The sequence below is a fragment of the Anoplolepis gracilipes genome, chromosome 8 (genome assembly GCF_047496725.1).
Source record: "Anoplolepis gracilipes chromosome 8, ASM4749672v1, whole genome shotgun sequence".
Classification (NCBI taxonomy): Eukaryota; Metazoa; Arthropoda; class Insecta; order Hymenoptera; family Formicidae; genus Anoplolepis; species Anoplolepis gracilipes.
In genome coordinates, this window is record NC_132977.1 from 12,818,976 (window position 1) to 12,841,533 (window position 22,558).

At 36.1% G+C, this 22,558-nt stretch overlaps 1 protein-coding gene and 1 pseudogene across 1 annotated transcript; both read left to right on the top strand.

The window, feature by feature from the left end:
* Positions 1-3,797: 3,797 nt before the first annotated feature.
* Positions 3,798-5,102, top strand: LOC140668875 (uncharacterized). The gene has a single exon (XM_072898196.1). It carries the CDS (start codon positions 3,798-3,800, stop codon positions 5,100-5,102), a length of 1,305 nt encoding a protein of 434 aa, XP_072754297.1.
* Positions 5,103-10,482: 5,380 nt separating this feature from the next.
* On the top strand, positions 10,483-14,878 carry LOC140668876 (uncharacterized; annotated as a pseudogene).
* Positions 14,879-22,558: the final 7,680 nt, after the last annotated feature.

A 22,558-nucleotide genomic window follows, 5' to 3' on the forward strand; every position in this document is an offset into this window, starting at 1 on the left:
ATTTAATTTTTACTTCATTAACTGGGATGATAACATTTCTTTGAGCCCGTTTCATATCATCCAAATTATAAATTCCAAAGTAACTGGACTTGCATGTGGATAGTAAAAAAAATCTTTTTTTTGTATCACAAATATTAGCAATAATTACAACATCATCACTTTCCAACTTCTGAATAGAACATACAGAGGCAACACCTTCCTTTGTACTGGAAATAGCTATCTCGCCTGTGAACTGAACTTAAAGTAAATAAAGATGATGTCAATGTCTTATAATTGTTGGTGCCATGCACAACATTCTTAGGTCTTAGATGAGACTGGAAATCAGCTGCCCTCTCACAAAAATCATTCAAAAAATTTCTTTCAGCTAGCCTACGCAACAATTGTTGGGTTAGGTTGGCTTGGTTAGAGATTTTAGCATCTGTTTGAATATTCCCAAATAGCTTTCAAACGGAAACGCACTGAGATTTCTTACGCTTGAGATTTCTCCTTTTTACATCCTCATGGAGATGTAATAATCCATGTAAACGTTGTAAAATTTCTCTCCAAATACCTCATTACTAGAAGATAATGTGACAAATTGAGCTATAAGATCTTTGGCAAATGAAAAAAATGTTGATCATTAATAAATTTCTGTACAGAAAATATCATAATCGCTATTTGAAGCATTAAAAATAATTTGTACAAAGTTTCAGCCACAACATCTTTCAATACTACACATCCTCCATAGAGCAAAAAAAATCTTAATTGAGTTCCCTTCCATTTCTCTAATTGCTCCACTCCAACTTGTTTGCGGGCAAATTCTTGTGGAATGTGTTTTCGCAATTCTACCAATCACCGAAAGATCTCAAGAATGTTTACACCTTTCAATCTTATTTTTTATTTCGTGCCCTTTAAAACAAAGTTTAACTATCTTTTCACTACACTCTCAAGAACTAAATGAAATGGCTCAAGAATAAACTGAGAAACCATTTTTAAATTTAATCTTAGGAGAGGTGAAACCCCATCATGATGCTCTGGGTCAGATTGATAGATAAAGTCCTCGTCTGATCTAAGCCTAACTATTTTGGTAGCATAACACATTCTGTTAAAATTATAATCTTCTGGTTGCCTACAGCTTTCACAAGCGTCATAAAATGCATGATCCACAATACGTTTCACATATTGCCTAGCAGGTAAAATATCACATATAAAATATCTAATATAAATCTCATACTTAGTTTTATTAACAGTTAAGCTATCATTTAATAACTGTAAATATTTCACTAAAAATGAATGCAGGTAATCCTCAAGAGGATTAGATTTACCAGTGCCAACAAAAAACCCTACCACAAATGGCCTACTATTCTTTAAGTCCAAAGAACGATATAATATTGGCCAGACATCTGTAATTGTACTTATCATATTGATCCCATCAATATTTATGTCTATCCCTATACGCGTATTGCCATCAATTTTTAGGTTTCTTTCTCTTATACGTTTTTGTAATCCAGCCATCAAACCAACATGAATATATGAACCATTTTTTAGATTCTGAACTACCGTCTCTCTGGGAGTGTGAATAAGTGTTTTTGGATCTAAAGGCAATTCAGGATGTGAGAACTTTTTAGATTTTTAGCAATGCTCTACACGCATCTAGCATTATATTATACTGCACATTCCATAAACATAATTTTTGAGACATAATATTGGCCTGATTTTCTGTATCACTCGCCTCACTTGTGTTAGAGCTAGAAGTTTCAGAGTTGTTTTCTTCGAACAAGTCATACCTAACACGAATCACGTCCTCTTCAATATAATTCATTTCTATATCGTTATTTTCAGCATTGCTTAGCCCATCACTTGACAAACAAAGCTTGTCACAATTATTTGAATTATTGTGTCGATTAGAAATATTTAGGTTATTCAGTTGATTGTCTTTATCACTATTTAAATTTTCTAAAACTAAGTCATTTTCTATTAAATGAAAAAAAGTTGATAAATCTAAAAACTGCAAATCACTCTCAATGATTCCAGCAAACACTGCTGAAGTTTCAGATTTAGTTTGCCGTCTAATCTGCTTAAAACCTATAAATCTCTGTAAATTACTCATACTATAACTAGGAAACTCAATTTTATCACATTCGAATAAATTTTAGAGTATCGGCTCAGATCCAGATAAGAAATGCACAAATTAAGCAAGCTGTAAAAAAACCAATTAAACTTAAATTAACATAATATATTTTATTTTATAATGTCTACGGTTAAATGATTAAATAATCATTTAAATATGGAAAAATTGTAAGATCAACGCCAAGACACAAAATAAGATTGTAATAGTTAAGTAAAGTAGAAAATGGAAGTCTAACGTCAGCAACTGATTCAAATCAAACAAGACAAATAAACAAAATAAAATATGAATAACATTAAAAATTTTACTATATAAATATTAATTTGAAATAGTAGAAGTTTTTATACAAAAGGGGTTCTTAAAATCTGTTAAAACTTTTCAAAAAATGTTAATGAAATACTTCAGTCCAAAAAAAAAAATTAATTTGCTCTTAAATTGTGTGAGAACATATTCATATTATTTGATTTTAAGAGTAACATTTTATTCTAGACAGATATTTTTTTGTTACGTTCAGACTCGGGAAGGATGTTAAGGAAACCTGTAATACCGACGCGATACAGACATAAATACCGCAGAGACAGCGCTGACGTAAAAAAAGGCCGCTCTCACCTCTCGTTTTTGGAAACTCGAGTGGGACTGTCAAGGCGGTTCTGCTTGCGTCGCACGATACGTATCGCACGCGATTTCCTTTTAGTTTTGGTGATTTTTGTTGTGTTGTGATCTGTTTGGAACCGCATTTGATTGTGTCTCACTGACCTAAGTCCAACTGGGGACAGGGACAAAGAGGTGACGTCTCGCAACGAGATATTTGCAACAGAATTAGCCGAAAGGTGACAAGGAGACTGCAAATCTGAGCGGCTCTCTCAGACTCGATAACTCTCCGTGCCGCAAGGTGATAGAATCCACGTTCGATTCTCTTCTAACATCTCTGTCGACGACCCCCGCAACGGGGCCAGGTGCGTTAAGCAGTAGCTTTTCCTGTAATACTCTTCCACCAAGTAAAAGGACAAAGAAAACTCAGATTTTGACTCTCCTCTGTCTTGTTTCAAAGCGACGTAAATACTCTCCACCCCACTGAGGAAAAAGGGGGATGAGACAGTATTTCTCATTCTATCCAACTACGGTCTAATTGATCTTTTTTTCAGGTTTTTCTTACTTTTCAGTTAGTTATATAAATATACAATTTCCAAACGCCGCTCAGACAATATAATATAATAAAAATAGTATATTTTTAAGACTTACTGGTCAGTTCGTTACACATTTTATTGCATTTATTCGTAAAAAACAGATTCACATTACCACATCGGTTCTCTTTATGTTTTTTTTGTAAAGCGTCATTAATTATACTAAGTTCATAATAAATCTCCTTTTTTTATCATTAGATTAAGCAACACTCGGATATTTAAATTTGTTAGTACAAGTATTCAACTTATTCTTTTGTTGGGTACATTAAGTACATTGTGTATTTTATTTTATTTTTAATGCTGTTATGCAACACATTGTTTTATGAAAGGTTAATTACATGTAATTTTTGTAAACACGTTCATAATAATTCTTTGTTTCCAGTATTCTTCCTCAAGTAAAGAGAAGACATTATTGGCGCACGACAACCAGGATAAAATAAAAGGGAATATTTGACTATAATACAACATTTAATTTGGTCCTTCAAGCCGGATAGACGCTATTCATTATGGCTAATATCGACGCGAGAATCGCTCTTCAAAGGAGCCGGTTTACTCTGATACAAGAAGCCGTGGAATTTGACGAAACAGAAGTAACAGTAACGAACCGTCAAATACTCACTACACGATTGGAGATGCTAGAACAGAATTGGATAAAGTTTCAAGAGGAGCATGAGAATATGTGCTTGTCAGAGAGTGACGCCCTTAGTGATCAACCATATATAAAAGAAAGGGTATATGAACGTTGCCACGCATTCTATGTTTATTCCCGTGCAAAGCTTCTTACTCAGCGAAACGAATTAATCGCCTTAGATAGACAGACTAGAACATCATTATCGGACTATGGAGCGACCAACTCTATAATGCCTCGTAGCACCTTGCCTCGTATAAAGCTACCAACCTTCTCCGGAGAATACCAAGCGTGGAGAACGATTCACGACTTATTCACGTCGCTGATTCGTGACAACGCAGATTTGACGAACGTCGAGAAAATGCACTATTTGAAGACGTGCGTCACCGAAGAGGCGGCACGGTTGGTTGGCAATCTACCTATCTCAGGTGATAATTTTATGACCGCATGGACCTTGTTAGTATCTAGAGACGAAAACAAGCGTTTTCTAATTACTGCACAATTGGACAGGATTACTAATTTAAAGCCGCTAAAGACCAAGTCAGCACAAGATTTGAAAAATCTTCTAACAGCAATATCGGAGACAATTGGTGCGTTACGTGCGTTGGGATGCGCTGTACATCATTGGGACCCACTTCTACTACATCTGTTAGTAAGATTGCTCGACCCTGAGACCCGTGAAGCATGGGAAGTAAAACTCGGGTCCTCATCGGCCTACCCAACATTTGCTCAATTTGAAGAATTCCTCATCGGAAGATCACGCGCGATGGAAAATCTCAACTTGCATACCTCAATATTCGCATCGCAGAAGGAAAATGCTACCGGATCGTCAAACAAGTCACGTACAAAGGTTGGTGCGCATGTCGCTACGCCTTCCACCAACTCAAAATGTCCGCTATGTGGATCATCTCACTATCTTGCAAAATGCGAGCGATATCAAACAAAGACGCTTCAACAAAAGAGAGGTGTCATCCTAAAACAACGACGATGTTTTAACTGCCTCAGCCCCCATACGGCGAGTAAATGTAACTCTTTCAAGCGATGTCTTAAATGCGGTAAGAAACATCATACATCGATACACGACAACAACATCTTTTCTGCTAAAAATCATTCTGAGATGCAGACAAAGATCGCAACTACACAGTCGTCAGAGCTTCCACAATCCCAGGCCGCTATACAATGACAAACAAGAATATGTGCACACCAAGTTGAGCAGGCGCCTCTTCAACGGAAAATTACGTTATTAGCAATAAGCAGAGCCTTATTGAGGAAGGACGATGGCGAATTCTATACAATACGTTTGTTGATAGATCAAGGTTCTGAATTGTCTTTCATCTCGGAAGATTTGATTCAACGGGCAAAGATAAAAAAATCCTCAGCGTCGATACCGCTTGTAGGAATCGGTGGCACATACTCAGGTCGTACCAAGGGGAGAGTAACAATACAATTACACTCGATTTATAACATGATTTCAAGCTGTATCGTCGATGCTTACGTCCTACCTCGCCTGACAACAAAAATACCAACACATACAACCAATCTTCCCTCTTGGCCTCTCCTCGAAAACATACAGCTTGCGGATCCGGACTTTGCTTGCTCCGGTCATATCCACGTGATTAGGCTCTGATAATTACGGCCAGGTAATAAAGCCGGGCCTGATACGAGGGGAACCAATAACGCCTATAGCCCAGCAGACCATTTTTGGATGGGTTCTTTCCGGCGCTGCTTCAACAGAAGGGGTATCATCGCCGGTACAAGCCTATCATTGTGAACTAGATAACGAACTGCAAGATCTAATTTCCAGATTCTGGAAACAAGAAGAACCCCCTGCTACAAAATCTTACATTTTAAGTAAAGAAGAAGAAGATTGCGAAGATCATTTTCTATCTACTCAAGAGATGTAACTGGAAGATATACAGTGCGCCTTCCTGTCAAGATCGATCCAGTACTGCTAGGAGATTCTAAGACAAGAGCACTTACTGCCTTAAACAGATTGTACAAAACATTTGAATCAACCCCTTCCTTCAAACAACTTTATACTGAGTTCATTGGAGAATACCAAAGCCTAGGACACATGGTGACGGCTGAATCCTTGATAAACCAAGATTCTCCAGTGTATTACCTGCCTCACCTAGGCGTCCTTCGAGAAAGCAGCAACACTACTAACAAGGGAACTGTCGGAAATGTCCCTCACCGATTTTAATGAGCTTTGGATATGTTGTAGAACATAAAAAAATATTAGACCCATATTTTTGTTTAGCGGCGTATCTCAACGTTTAGAGGTTGAAACAATCCCTCGAAGAATAACGAATTTTTCGTTTTTAGCGAATATCTTTGAAATTATGGGACATATGAAAAAATGTTTTATACGAAAGTTTTATGGTATTTTGTACTCTTTACAATAGTATAATTGTATTTTTCAAAAATGTCAAATTTTTTAATTTACCCCACCCCCACCCCTTATTTTGCAAAATTTAAAAAAATTTTTAAGAACAAAAATTAAAGAGTATCGAAAGTTAAATTCATCCATGCAAATAATAATATCGTGGGTTCCACGAATCAATTTTGAGAAAACAAGATGATAACTTCGTACTATAGGCGCTGCGCTATAAATTGTGTTGCGTTATTTCTTTAGTTGTGACATATTCAATAACTGCCTCTTGTGCATATATTTATCTTGCGCATATATTGGAACATAAAAATAGATTAATCTTAATAACATAATACGTAACGTATTACACAAAATAAAGCATAAATGTGTATATACACATATATATATATATATATATATATATATATATTTGCATATTTTGCACGAGACACAAATGAATAAAATCAGGTAAAAATAATATATTCATATAACTAATCTATTTTTCTAAGGTCTAAATAAAGACCGAAACGTTTGTATAATAAAAATTTCTTAATTTAAAATTTTTGTTTTCTTTTTTTGGCGCACCTATACCGCTCAACTCCTAAAGCCCTTTTATTTTATTTTTAATCTTTAATTGGAGAGTCTTTAGTCTTTATTCCATTAATGTATATATAACAAAAGTAACATATGTAAGTATGTTTACATATTGCAAGAATTAAAATAGTGTTGTGATGCATAAAATAAAAATAGAGATTATTTTACCTTTGCAGGCATAAGCATGTATATACTGTTTTTAAGCAATAAAACTACAAAGTCATACCATCCGAGATGACATTTGCAGACGTCAACTCAATCAGTGTTAAAGATACTGCAAAGAAAAATAGATTGATTATATGAATATATAATTTTTATATGATAAATTTATTCGTTCGTGTCGTTGTGCAAAATATGCAAATATATATTCATATAATCATTTAAATTTAGATATAAATATCTAATAATTGTCTTTTCAGTTCGTAGTTAGCAATGTAAAGTGTATTGAATATTGTGCTTTCGTGAACATATAAGTATTTAGTTGAATTATATTACGTTTTTATCTTATTCTTGTCATTCATTGCTTTGAGATTATTGAAATTATAAAAATTCGTTAAATCATTATTATGCATATACCTATAATGTAACATCGTAATGTACGGAAAACCGAAATGAAATGGAACAAGAATTAACTTGCTAATTATACACACGCACACACACACGCGCGCGCGCCGTACGCACGCACGCACGTGCGCACACACACACACACACACACACACACACACACACACACACACACACACCCACACACCCGCACCCACACCCCCCCCCCACACACACACATATATATACAGGGTGTCCCCAAATTGGCGGATCAACTCTCGTGGGTAGATAGAGCGTGTTAAACTGAAGAGGAAAATCTTATATCATTTTGCTAAATTCGCAATAATTAATGAAATATAAATTAATAAAGATCGGCCAATACGTGCCAGGATAAGCGCGCGGCAGGAAGAAGCCTTCTACTTGTTACTTGATACTAGGCGCGCGGCGAGACAGTAGGCGGAGCGCTCTACAAAGGACGTACAAAGGGCGTACTTAAAGAGACACGTACAGTGCGTTTTGCGTTTATGTCTTGCCGCGCGCCTAGTATCAAGTAACAACTGGGAGGTTTCTTCGCACCGTGCGCTTATACTGGTATGGATTGGCCGATCTTTATTAATTTATATCTTATTAATTATTGCGAATTTAGCAAAATGATATAAGATTTTTTTGTTCAGTTTAACACACTCTATATATATATATATATATATATATATATATATATATATATATATACAGGGTGTCCCAGAACCTTCCGTCCGTAAAATGACGTATTTCTGACACAATTTTAAGACAATTTTTCCTTTACCTAAATTTGATTTGAAACTTAGTTTTTGAGTTATAAGCAAAAATAGTTAGCAAATCACACGTCGAGTACAGAAGGCAGATAGGAACGGCGCGGCACACCGCGAGCGCGGGCGCAGCGGACCGTTCGACGAGTGATTGCCGCCGCATGAGTCGCTAACTATTTTATCTTATAACATAAAATTATGCTTTAAATAAAATTTTGGTAAAGAAGAAAATGTTTTATAATTACGTCAGGCATAAGTGTTCCTTAAAATAACGTTGAAAGCTGCGATTAGCTGATTGCTACACGCGATGTGTTTCTCAGCTGAGCCGAAAAATCAATATATCGATCAGTCTGAAGTCGTTGACGACAATGTCGATGACAATCGAAGGAGCGTCGCCGTCGCGGAGGCGGTTATTTCTCTCTCTCTCTTTCTTTCACTCACTCTGTTCCTTCCTTTTACGCATACACACATCGCGTGTAGCAACCAGCTGACCGCAGCGTCCGACGGCCGGCGATTCGGAACAACTTTTGGTCATTAAAGTAATGTTATTTTAAGGAACACATATTCCTGACGTAATTATAAGACATTTTCTTCTTTACCAAAATTTTATTTAAAGCATAATTTTATGCTATAAGATAAAATAGTAAGCAACTCATACGGCGGTAATCATCCGTCGAACGGTCAGCTGCGCCCGCGCTCGCGGTGCGCCGCGTCGCTCCTGCCTGCCTTCTATACTCGACGCGTGATTTGCTAACTATTTTTGCTTATAACACAAAAACTAGGCTTCAAATCAAATTTTGGTAAAGGAAAAATTGTCTTAGAATTGTATCAGAAATACGTAATTTTACGGACGGAAGGTTGTTCTGGGACACCCTGTATATATACAGGGTGAACCATTTTAATCTATCCAGTCGAATATCTCGAAAACCAAACCCGGGAGAAAAAAATGTTTCAGATAAAAGTTGTACGGTTTCGAGGGGGCCATAAGATGGTACCACTGGTTTGACCTTGAAAAGTCATTTGAAGGTCACGTAAAGGTCACTTCAAGTTTTTTAAATGGAACACCCTATATATTTTTAAATATTCTTGTAGCTCATCTCGAGAGCTTTCCAAAATACTTATGACAAAGTATTTTTCATTAAGTATTTTTTTAATTATAAGGCTTCAAAGTTGCAGTATTTTTACATAAAATACAAGATATCTCATAAAATATTCATTTTTTGATTATCTTACTCTAATACTTTTATGCACAGAATAACGAGACGAATCAATTGGCATAATTAAAACACATAATTATATTAAAGTAAAAATCTGAATTTGCAACTAAGTTACACATTTTTACTTTAACATAATTATGTGTTTTCTTTACACCAATTGATTCGTCTCATTATTCTGTATATAAAAGTATTAGAGTAAGATAATCAAAAAATAAATATTTTACGAGATATCTTGTATTTTATGTCAAAATATTGCAACTTTGAAGCTTTATAACTCAAAAAATACTTAATGAAAAATACTTTGTCATAAGTGTTTTGGAAAGCTCTCGAGATGAGCTACAAGAATATGTAAAAATATATAGGGTGTTCCATTTAAAAAACTTGAAGTGACCTTCACGTGACCTTCAAATGACTTTTCAAGGTCAAACTAATGGACCATCTTATGGCCCCCTCGAAACCATACAACTTTTATCTGAAACATTTTTCTCTCCGGACTTGGTTTTCGAGATATTCGACTGGATGGATTAAAATGGTCCACCCTGTATATATATATATTTTTTTAAAATAAATCAGTACTTTAGTCTGAAAAAATTTATTACATTAATAATGAAAAACAAATATTTAATTCTGCTATCTTTATTCATTTTTTGTTATTTTTCGTATTATTCTCTTGTTCCGTATTTATAAAAAAATAATTTTTTTGTCAATGAAATGTTATGATTGATGGTTCAATGAATTTTTTGTAAGCATCTATACCAACAATAAAATTATTTTTTGTTTATAAAATTATTTTCTGGTTACTTCAAATTTTAGAATTTCTATTTCAATATCTTATACTGTAGTTTTTCTCTATTATCACAACATACACAAAATACAAAATTATTATTTTGTTTTAATGGCTTAATTTATTTTGCCTTATTATATTTTTGCCAAGAGAAAGTAAGAGATGACATTACTATCATAAAAAGACAATTGTATTAATTATGAAATTTATTCTTTTTTATATATAATAAAAGTTCGAGATATATATTAAAATTTTAATATTTTAGAATGCTGCAGTTTAATCCATACAACGTAATACTTTTACTTTCTGTAACTTTTACTGATTTGATTTATCAACAAACTCCGATAACTCTATAGGAAAGAGAAGTGAAAGAAAAAATTGAACGCATGCTGTTAGAAATAAAAGATGAAGAACAACTTCAACTAGAAGTGGAAGAAACATTAGAATTTTACGATGAATATGAGATTCCAGAAGCGGAAGAAATTGATTTATTAGAGACAGAAATGAAGAGAAAATTTATCTCCCAGAAGAAGTTATTTGTAGTTCTGTTGAAACAACAATATCGAATGACTATAACAGGCAAGCTGTGGAATACTGAAGGAGTGGTACAACAAGACCAAGATCGCTTGAAGGAGTTAAATAAAAATTTAGAAAAGTTACATCGATATGACAACTATGACGATGGGAAAACCAAATCATTCAAGGTGGTAGTAGGCTAGAAAAATTAAAAAAAATTTCTGAATACACATTAAACCATTTTAATAAAGCACTTAAAAGAAAAATCATCATTCATGATATTGACATCGCTCGATAGGCTTTTCAAGCACAAGAAAAAGAAAATGCGCTAGGATTCAAAGCCTCCGAAACATGGGTAAAAAGATTCAAAAAAAGCACATAATATTGTGTCTCGGAAAATAATAAAATTTGTAACAAAAAAAACTGTGCTATCTAAAACAAACTTGGAAGATAAATGCGATACATTTATTACAAATGTAAAATATTATATTAATTGATATGGAGTGAAAAATATTTATAATTCGGATCAGAGTGGATTTCAGTTAGAATTTCATTCTGGTCGTACTTTAACTAGAAAAAGTATAAAAAAAGTAAAATCTGTAGTACAGTCTGTATTATCAATCACGCATAGCTATTCAATTCAACCGACTATTTCAGCTGATGACAGATTATTATCGCCTCTTTTTATAGTATTAAAGAAATTACAGGAACGTTTGGTCCAAGAGTACAAGAAACATTATTCAAGGCGCCTAATATCTTTGTTATGGCTTTAACATCAGGCAAATTAACATCGAATCATGTAAAAACTTGGTTAAAGGAAGTATTTTTTGCAAATGTCGAGCCACAATCGGTATTATTATTAGATTCATGGAGTGGACATTGTTCTAACATAATTTCAGAAACCAAACCAGATTCTACAACAGATATTGTTTGTTTTTCTTAACTATTCCCGCCGGTACAACGGGAAAAATACAGCCATTAGACGTATACGAATTTCGGTTGTGAGAATTTTATTAAACACCTTTCTGATGCTGTTATTTTCTTAGATTTTGTTTTGGAAGAAATTTCATGCAAGAAATAATATCTTAAAATTGCAATCATTAACACACTATCAATTCTCGTCGTCCAGATTTCAAAATTTATTTAAATATGCGTGGTTTCAAAGTTACATACAGAATAGACCGACAGAGTTTGAAACACCAGTAGATTTTTGTTTTAAAAAGAATTCTAAAGTAAAATGCAATATTTGTGGCGAAACAGCAATAGAAACTTGTTCTTGGTGTAAAAAATTGCTTTGTATAATACATTTTTTCTATGAACATCATCTTTGTAATGAATATGCTATAAATGTAAGACATATATGTACATTTATGAACCAATTCTGTATTGATTTCTTTAAAAAAGACGTGTTTTCAAATTATTGATGAATACTGAAGGTTTTTGGCAGTTTTCCTTATTCATGCAACAAATGTTCGTATTCTCTTACTTTTGCCTAATAAAAAATTCTTATTCATATAAAATTACATTTGTAACAATTTCAACCTCTTTTTCTTCTTCTTTATATTTTAATTTTTTTCTTCTATTACTTCTTTTATTTTTATTTTATAATATATTTTAATCAATAAACTCATTAAATTAAATTATATATTAAATTATATTTAATAATTATATAAATTTATATTTATATGCACAAGAGGCAGTTATTGAATGTATCACAACTAAAGAAATAACGCAACACAACTTATAACGCAGCGCCTATAGCACGAAGTTATCATCTTGTTTTCTCAAAATTGATTCGTGGAATCCACATATTATTATACTTGGATGGATTTGCCTTTCGATATTCTTTAATTTTTATTCTTAAAAAATTCGTTTAATTTTGCAAAATAAGGGGTAGGGGTGGAGTAAATTAGAAAATTTGACATTTTTGAAAAATAAAATCATACTATTGTAAAGAGTACAAAATACCATAAAACTTTTGTATAAAACATTTTTTCATATGTCCTATATTTTCAAAGATATTCGCTAAAAACGAAAAATGGTTGTTTTTCGAAGGGTTATTTCAATCCCTAAATGTTGAGATACGCAGCTATAAAAAAAGATTGGTCTAATATTTTTTTATGTTTTACAACATATCCAAAACTCATTAAAATCGGTGAGGGACACTTCCGACCCCCTCGTGGTGTGCCACCTTGTCGTGGTGAGGGGGCTCTAGTCTTCGGTCGTCCTAGGTAGTACTCACGGTCCAACCGTAGGGAGGGCCAGGCAGGCGGAGGCTAGCTAAGAGCACACCGTACCTTGCAGTCTGCGGGGTACACCCGGAGCCCGGCGACTCCGTTAGAGGCTTGTCCTCATTCGTCGGTAGGAGTTGGTGGCGGCCCTGACTTCAATCGCCTGGTGGCACGGCACCGATAGGGGGAAGGCTTGCTCCCCGTCCGTGACATGGCTGGGTGCTCCCAGCACAAGAGGGTTTCTGCACAGATGGGTGCTCCCGCTGTGCGGCGTCCCTCGGGGGATGTGGGTGCCGGTTTCGGCTGGCGTTCCACAATGGGGGGCTCCTCTCTTGGGGACAGGCAGCTTAGTGGGCTTGCCCCTAAGTGCGCGGCCACGAGGAGAAGCGGGACGGGCCGATGATATCCCGGGCCCATCCGGCTGGGCCGTTCCCGAGCCGCTCGGACGTATTCCGAGGTCAGGACCCGGCAGCGAGTGTGGGCGCCTCCGGCGGTACACCGTAACCGTTTCTTCTTTCGAAGCGGTGCACCGCTGGGTCTCTTCCGAGGTTTCTCTCGGGGGGGACGTAACACGGTACGCTGGCTGCCATGGCGGGTAAGGCTGGGCCAGGGAGCGGCGACTCAGCCCCAACCGTCTATGAGGCTCCCCGGATGGCGCCACCTACTGCAGTATCCTGGAGGTCGGAGGCCAGGAACTTCTGAAAGCCCATGGAGGCGTCAAAACCTCCATAGGTAAGTAAGGGGCTGGGGACCAGTGAGATGTAATATCCCCCCGGCCCGAGTCGTATATTATCCGCCCTCCGGGGGAACTCGGGGCCCAGTGAAACAAAAGAGAGCAAACAACACTGAGCCCCTCAAACCCGCTGACGTGGGTGGAAAATGGGCCTTTCTTCCTTTTATTTCTAAGAGGACGGAGAAGGCGGCGGAGTCCTCTAAATCGGCGGAGAATAAAAAGAGAAGAATCCAGCGAACGGCGGCTGTTTCGATAATACTGCCCCGAGGGGCAATATTGCGAGACACTAAAACTGGCTCGACAGGCAGTGAATATTGAGCAGCTAGGCATCAAGAGCCTAAAAGTAAAAAGAGCTGCCACCGGGGCAATCATTTACGAGATCCCCGGGGAAGAGAAGGCCGAAAAGGCCGAACAGGCCGATCGATTTGCGGAGGACTTCATAAGGCATCCCAAAATAAAGAGGGCGTCCGGGTCGCGCGGCCCTGTAAGAAGGACGAATTCAGAGTCCGCGGCAGAGACGAATCAGTCACTAAGGAGGAAGTGGTGGCTGAGGTGGGGAAGATGAGACGGTGCTCGACCTCAGAGGTTAAAACGGGAGAAATAAGGTTCTCCCCCAAAACCATGGGCACCATATGGGTGCAATGCTCGTTGGCTGCCGCCAACAAGATAGTAGCAGCCGACAAAATTCAAATAGGATGGGTGGCAGCAGGGGAATTACTTAAAGTCCGGCCTCTATAATGCCACAAATGTTTGGAGAGAAGCTACGTCCGCGAACGTTGCAACAACGCAGCGGACAGAAGTGGCCTCTGCTACAACTGTGGCATGGCAGGTCACAAGGCAGCCAGCTGTTCCGCACGGACCAAATGTATCCTCTGTGAGGAGAGTGGGCTGCCAAGTAGCCACAGGGTCGGCAGCGAAAGCTGCCACCCAAAAAAGAAGAAGGATGGCAGCAATAAGGCCGCCCCAAAGACTGGGTCAAAAGAGAGGGGAAACAAAGTACCCTCTCCCCCAGCCAATGCCCCCACCAAGGGCAAGGAAGGAAAGAGCGCAGCCCCCAAACCACGGAAGAAAGGGAAAGAGGCAGCGCGGAAGAAGGAAGAAGAGCCCGCAATGGCAACAGCAAAAGAGGTTCCCGTAGGAAACCCCATAGTGCTAGAGGAGGTAGTCATGGAGGAGGCCTAAGTCTCATTACATTATGAGCAAGATAGGCCTCCTCCAAACTAACCTGAATCATTGCGCCAGGGCTCAGGACTTATTCTTGCATATCCTAGCAGAATGCAAGTGCGGAATAGGGACAGCGGCAGAGCCCTATAGAATCCCGCCCAACCATCTTTGTTGGGCGGGAGATGACAGGGCTCTGTCGCTATCATCTAGAGAGAGGAGATCGGCTCCCTCCTGTTTCAAAATAGGGGCGGGGAGACACCATGTGATGGTGGAGTGGAGCCCACTCTGGGTGGTGGGTTGCTATATCCCCCCCTAACATAAGAGACCCTGCCCTGGTTTAGAGATATCCTGGACGAAATAGCTTTACTCGTCCAAAGAAGACTCCCCGAACCTATTATAGTGGCCGGGGACTTCAATGCCTGGAATAGGCTGTGAAGTTCCCGGTCCACAAACCATAAGGACAGGGTCTTGGAAGATTAGGCGGCGGTGCTCGGCCTGGTACTGATTAACCGAGGGTCGAGCAGCACCCTGGTTAAACCGCGGCGGGAGTCTATAGTCGACATAGCCGTCTCCCTCTGCGGCTGACAGAATTAACAACTGGCGGATGATGTCACAAGAGACCCTCTCGGATCATTTATACATCCAAATGGGGGTTGACATCACTCGCCGCAGGGTACTTAACCGTCGCCCTGAGGAGGAGGGGGAAACCCATCCCTCAAAAGATGGGCCCTTAAGCAGCTAGATACCGACAGGCTGATGGCTGCAGTAATGTTGGAGACCTGGCCCGGTGTCCAACTTCCAGAGAGCACCTAGGGCTGGGTGGGATGGCTCGGGGAGCTTATGATCAAGGCATGCGATTTCGCCATGCCCCGAGCCAAACCCAGGCCGCGCAAGGCGGCGTACTGGTGGACAGAGGAAATCGCGGAATTACATGCAATCTCTATCCGAGCCAGGCGCCGCCTCACATGACTAAGAAGGCGCGGTCTCTCCGACGCTGCGGAGGAAACACTGGGGAAGTAAAGAGAGGCAAGAAACTCCTTCAGTGCTGCCATTAGAAAGGCCAAGACCGATGCGTGGGAGGAGCAGTTGCTCTTCCTCAACTCAGACCCTTGGGGCGTCCATATAAGATCGTACTTAAAGGGATACCGTACCGTACTACCTTACCGATCAAAACGATTGTTTAGTTTTTAAACGAAATTATTAAATTGGTTGCACAGAATGAAAAATGCTTCTCCATGATTAAAGTACATATAATAACGAACCGGGTTGTGTTCAATTTTCAGTTAAAAACGAGAAAAAAAATTACAGTTTTAAATTATCGACTGCTAGCGTCAAGTCATACATATATTTGTTTAATATAAAAGTTTTGCAATTTGCACGTACAAAATAAGATAGATTCTCGCTTGGAAATGCATGAAAGAATATATGTAAACTTTTAGAAATGATTTTGAGGTCTAGTAAAAATAATTTCGTTTTAAAACACTCGTGCATATTATTATATGAAAATCGAGGATAAATGGATAAAAAAGAGCAGTAGATTAGTGCACCAGCAGATTGACTGGTGTCGTGATAGTCAGAGCTATAATCTTTTTCTGTGACAAGGAAGGACAATAGTACTATCCTTGTCTGTTTCATGCGTAGAGTAATATACATGCACGCCGGTGATACCGAACCGGCTCACGGCCCGTATGACACACACAAGCGCGAGCCGTTTACATGTGAGCTTGGCACGTGCATGGCGCCACATATACACGACTCGCGCTTGTGTGTGCGTCATACGGAGAGTTAGCCATGCATCTGATTTGGTATTAGTGATGCACGCTCTAATATCGTTTAGTGTAGTTTTGTGTAGTGAAGTTATTTGTGAGGTGTTAGTTATTTATGGGTCAACAGCACGATTGGAAATATTTGTCTCTCTGTCAACGTAGAGTTTCCTTCAAGGAAGGCTGGATGAAAAGGTTAATATTTTCATTTATATAAAAGGAATTGTTTTAATGTTGTTATATCATATGTTATTTATTATATTATATTGTTATCCAAATATGTTATGGCATATCGTTTTCGTATGAAAGAGTTCATTACTCAAAGAGCGATCTTATTTTCCAATAAATTTATATTTTTTATCAAATATGAATTTTGATTCATAAGTTATATATAAATAATATATACATATATATATATATAAATAATATATACATATATATATAATATATACATATAAAATATAATAATATATTCCAAATTATTAAATTCCAATGGCTAGTACTCAATTAATAGCAAATAATGTAAGTAGAACGACCAAACTAGCCAATAATATCTTTATTTAATATTAAAACGACGTTTCGACCATTTGGTTGTGGTCCTTTTCAAGTTTAACTACAATGAATAACAAATAAATTATAAATTGAACCAAGACGGTAAACGCAGTAAATCAATCAAAAAAAAAAAAAAACCAAATAAATTTAGTACATACATTCGAGTGAACAAAGATGTATATCAATGTGTTGTACAGGTAGCAGTTAGTTAAACATATTGATTTGACGAACCAACAAGTGACGGAACACGTCTTGTCAAAACTAATGTCAAAACTAAACTGTCGATTTTTAAAAAACATTTTAGACGATCTTTATAATCTTGTCATAAATATTATGTAGATTTTCTGTGTCTTTTTGTAAGTTTATTGTGTTGTTGTTAAATTTCTTGATAAAAAACATTTCGGCTATTTCTCTCTTTTTTATAAATTTCTCGTTATGTAAAATATCTGGGCTATCCCACTCAAAGTCATTTCCGAATTCAGATCTATGTTTACTAATTACGGATTGACACGAAGGATGCAATTTGATATTTTTACAATGTTCGTTAAACCTTGTGCGCAAATGTCTTTTTGTTTGGCCTATGTAAAACGCATCACAATCCCTACAACGAATTTTATATATGACATTAGTTCTATTATCAATATTTAACATATCTTTGCCACGTCTGATCAATGTGTTAAGCTTATTCGTTACTATCGACGCTACACTTTTTATGAACAGATTTTTGGAAGTCCAATGGGTTCTCCATTATCCTCGATTTTGGCCGACATAGTTATGGATGACCTAGAGTCATATTGTTTACATTCTTTAAATTTTAACGTCACCACCTATTATCGATATGTTGACGATATCTTCGCAGTAGTTCCGCGCATAGGCTTAGACGAAATAATAAAGACCTTTAATAATTTTCACCCCCGATTGAAGTTTACCGTTGAAATAGAACATAACAATTCCATTAGTTTTTTAAATACAACAATTATGCGTGTCGACAACACACTTATAACCAATTGGTTTAGGAAGTCTACATGGTCGGGAAGATACATTAACTTTCACTCTAACCACCCAACAAAGTATAAAATAAATACTATATACAATCTCGTTGATCATGCCTTACTACTCTTAGATGTCAGATTCCACAAAGAGAATATAAATATAGTTCATAAAATATTACGTAATAATTGTTTCCCTGAAAAATTTGTTGAGCGACACATACAAGAATATATGTTTTGAAGAATCGCAAAACCACTAACACTGATGAATCTATCAATAAATTACAACCAAAAAACTTTTTTATGTTGCTACCTTTTGTTAAAGATTTTAGTTCATGTTTGCGCCGATCAATACAAGACACGGGTTTGAGTGTAGCGTCGATAGTAACGAATAAGCTTAACACATTGATCAGACGTGGCAAAGATATGTTAAATATTGATAATAGAACTAATGTCATATATAAAATTCGTTGTAGGGATTGTGATGCGTTTTACATAAGCCAAACAAAAAGACATTTGCGCACAAGGCTTAACGAACATTGTAAAAATATCAAATTGCATCCTTCGTGTCAATCCGTAATTAGTAAGCATAGATCGAAATTCGGACATGACTTTGAGTGGTATAGCCCAGAGATTTTACATAACGAGAAATTTATAAAAAAGAGAGAAATAGCAGAAATGTTTTTCATCAAGAAATTTAACAACAACACAATAAACTTACAAAAAGACACAGAAAATCTACATAATATTTATGACAAGATTATAAAGGTCGTCTAATGTTTTTTAAAAATCGACGGTTTAGTTTCGACATTAGTTTTGACAAGACGTGTTCCGTCTTGTTAAAACTAATGTCACTTGTTAGTTCGTCAAATCAATATGTTTAACTAACTGCTACCTGTACAACACATTGATATACATCTTTGTTCACTCGAATGTATGTACTAAATTTATTTGATTTTTTTTTATTGATTTACTGCGTTTACCGTCTTGGTTCAATTTATTTGTTATTCATTGTAGTTAAACTTGAAAAGGACCACAACCAAATGGTCGAAACGTCGTTTTAATATTAAATAAAGATATTATTGGCTAGTTTGGTCGTTCTACTTACATTACTTGCTATAATAATATATAATATTATTTAAATAATATAATATATATAGAGAAAGTTACAATGTCCCATTTGACACTTTCACTTTAAAGCACATACTTTATTCTCTAATAATCAAATTATCAAAATAATAAAATAATGTTATAATGTTCTTGAAATTGTCCATTGATCTAAAAATCCAAATATTTCTATTAACACAAGACGGATTTTTAACGTCATTAATCACACTTTTTGAGTGATGACTTGTATCATTTGAAAACGATAATATTTCGTAATTTGACTTCCATAAAGTCCATTAAAACATTAATATTATGAAAATTGTTTTACATTTTTTTTCAAATTATATCTTTAAAACAATTCCTAAATAAAACATATAAGTATATATAATTATTAAAATGTCTATTATTAAAATGTGGTTTACATGTGCGCATTAGTTAAAAAATTATCCCAGAAGCGATTTATTCGTGAGCTGGTTGCATTTTATGCCAGATGCGGTTTGCAAGGCGCACTGGTTAAAAAATTATCCCAGAGGCGATTTATTAGTGAGCTGGTTGTAATATTTCTTACTAAATGCGGTTTGTATGTGCGCATTAGTTAAAAAATTATCCCAGAGGCGATTTATTCGTGAGCTGGTTGCATTTTATGCCAGATGCGGTTTGCAAGGCGCACTGGTTAAAAAATTATCCCAGAGGCGATTTATTAGTGAGCTGGTTGTAATATTTCTTACTAAATGCGGTTTGTATGTGCGCATTAGTTAAAAAATTATCCCAGAGGCGATTTATTCGTGAGCTGGTTGCATTTTATGCCAGATGCGGTTTGCAAGGCGCACTGATTAAAAAATTATCCCAGAGGCGATTTATTAGTGAGCTGGTTGTAATATTTCTTATTAAATGCGGTTTGCATATGCGCATTAGTTAAAAAATAATCCCAGAGGCGATTTATTCGTGAGCTGATTGCATTTTATGCCAGATGCGGTTTGCATGTGCGCACTGGTTAAAAAATTATCCTAGAAGTGATTTATTCGTGAGCTGGTTGCATTTTATGCCAGATGCGGTTTGCATGTGACATTTTGCGCTGCAATTGTAAAGAACATTTTGTTCCCTCCCTTTATCGATACCGCGGCTATGAAATATAGTTGCGAAAGGAAAAAAATTGCAAAAAATTGGACAAAAAAAAAGGAGATTAAAATTTGCGGATTATTCATTGATGTTAAAAATCCATGCTTGGGTGCTTCTCCTGATGGGCTCGTAGATAAAGATGGCCTGGTAGAAATAAAATGTCCTCTATCAGCTGAATATTTAACAGCGGAAGAGACTATAAAGACGCTGCCTCAATTAAAAAGCGTTTTTGATAAGAAAAATCTAGATAAGATGAATCCAAAACATCGATTTTTCTATCAAGTTCAAGGCCAGTTAAGTGTAACGCAGCGAGAATATTGTATTTTCACTGTGTGGACGCCAAGAAGCTTAAAAATAGTACGTGTTAATAGGGACAATGTATTTTGGAATACTCAAACGCTGCCCTTTTTAACACGTTTCTATTATGATTGCATACTGCCCGAAATCTTAGATAATCGACATAATAGACATATGCCTATTAGAAATCTTAAATATATAATAGAAGTTCAAGAAGCAGCCCAAAATTTACTGGTCAAAAAAATCGTCGACAATATAATATAGACGAAAATATTATCAAAGAAAGTCAATGTTGCGAATCCAATATTTTACCAATGGAAGCAACTAATACTACTGTTACTGTTCTGACAAATGCGGAACAAGATGACGATTGCATCATTGTTAGTTATTCACAAAATAAAGAAGAACTAACTGAAGATGATATAGCGAGACATAAAGAATTTCTCAATAAACAGGTTATTCCTTTTGTAGCCCAGTAAAATTGCTCGATATTTCACGATTTGGAAAAAATAATTGAACAAATGCTGCAATTTCGTGGAGAGGTCTGTTTTGAAGTGCTTTTTGACATATTAAAAGTCCCTATGCGTGGAAGCTACGGAAAATTCACAGTGGTGACAAAAAACCGGTTTTTCGTAAATAATTCGAAAAGTATCAAGTTTATGAGCAAAAACATAATATCAAAATTGTAGCTAATAAAATTCCGCACAATTTGGTTTTTTATAGAAGACCATACGACCAGAAGCCGAGATAGAATTTTTTAAAATATGGGTCATTTTGTGAAGCGACGAAAACGCGCCCGCGCGTCATGCATTTTTCGTTAATATTTCGAAAATGGCCATTTGGATCGCAAAATCGTTTAAATGAAAGTTGTAGAGCACTAAATTGCGAATGAATTGTGTTTTTTTTATTCCTGTGCGATTGATATTTGCGGAGATACGAATATTTAAAAAATTTTTGAGTGCGCTGTTAGTGGCTAAAACTACAATTTTCGTGTGAAAAAGTCGATTATAACTCAAAAAGTACTGATTGTACGCATATAGCATGTATTATAAAAGTAATAGGGAATAAAATTTTGAAATTTTTCATGTATATTTAAATTCATTTTAGTAATGAGTGTATGAGATAAAGGCAAGAAAGTTGCAAAATTTGAATTTTGAAAGGTATTTGCAAAATAGCTCACTTCCAGTTGACTGTAGGCTATAATAACATATACATTAATTAAAGACAATTAAATTATCTTTAAAATGAGGCAGACCCTTTTACGATAAATTGTTTATGAGTTATAGGTGTTTAAAAATAAAGGCCAATATACATTTTTATTAAAAATTATAGTTATAGTGCAAAAACGTATGGGTAACAATTTTTTAAAAATTAGTTTCAACCTATTTTTATTAGTTCATATACATATGAAAATGGTCCAGCTGCGTAAGTCCATCACGAGATGTGTTTTACTAAAAAAACAGGCATTGGAAAAATGCTGTATTTCGGATAAATTATGCCAAAATTGCATTTTCATTCCTTTTCTTCTCTATATTTTCATTTCTGTAAACTTTACAAAGAAAATGCACAGGATCTAAATTGAAGGTAACAAAATGTCCTTCAATTTAGGTCCTGTGCATTTTCTTTGTAAAGTTGACAGAAATGAAAATATAGAGAAGAAAAGGAATGAAAATGCAATTTTGGCATAATTTATCCGAAATACAGCATTTTTCCAATGCCTGTTTTTTTAGTAAAACTCATCTCGTGATGGACTTACGCAGCTGGACCATTTTCATATGTATATGAACTATAACTGTAATTTTTAATAAAAATGTATATTGGCCTTTATTTTTAAACACCTATAACTCATAAACGATTTATCGTAGAAGGGT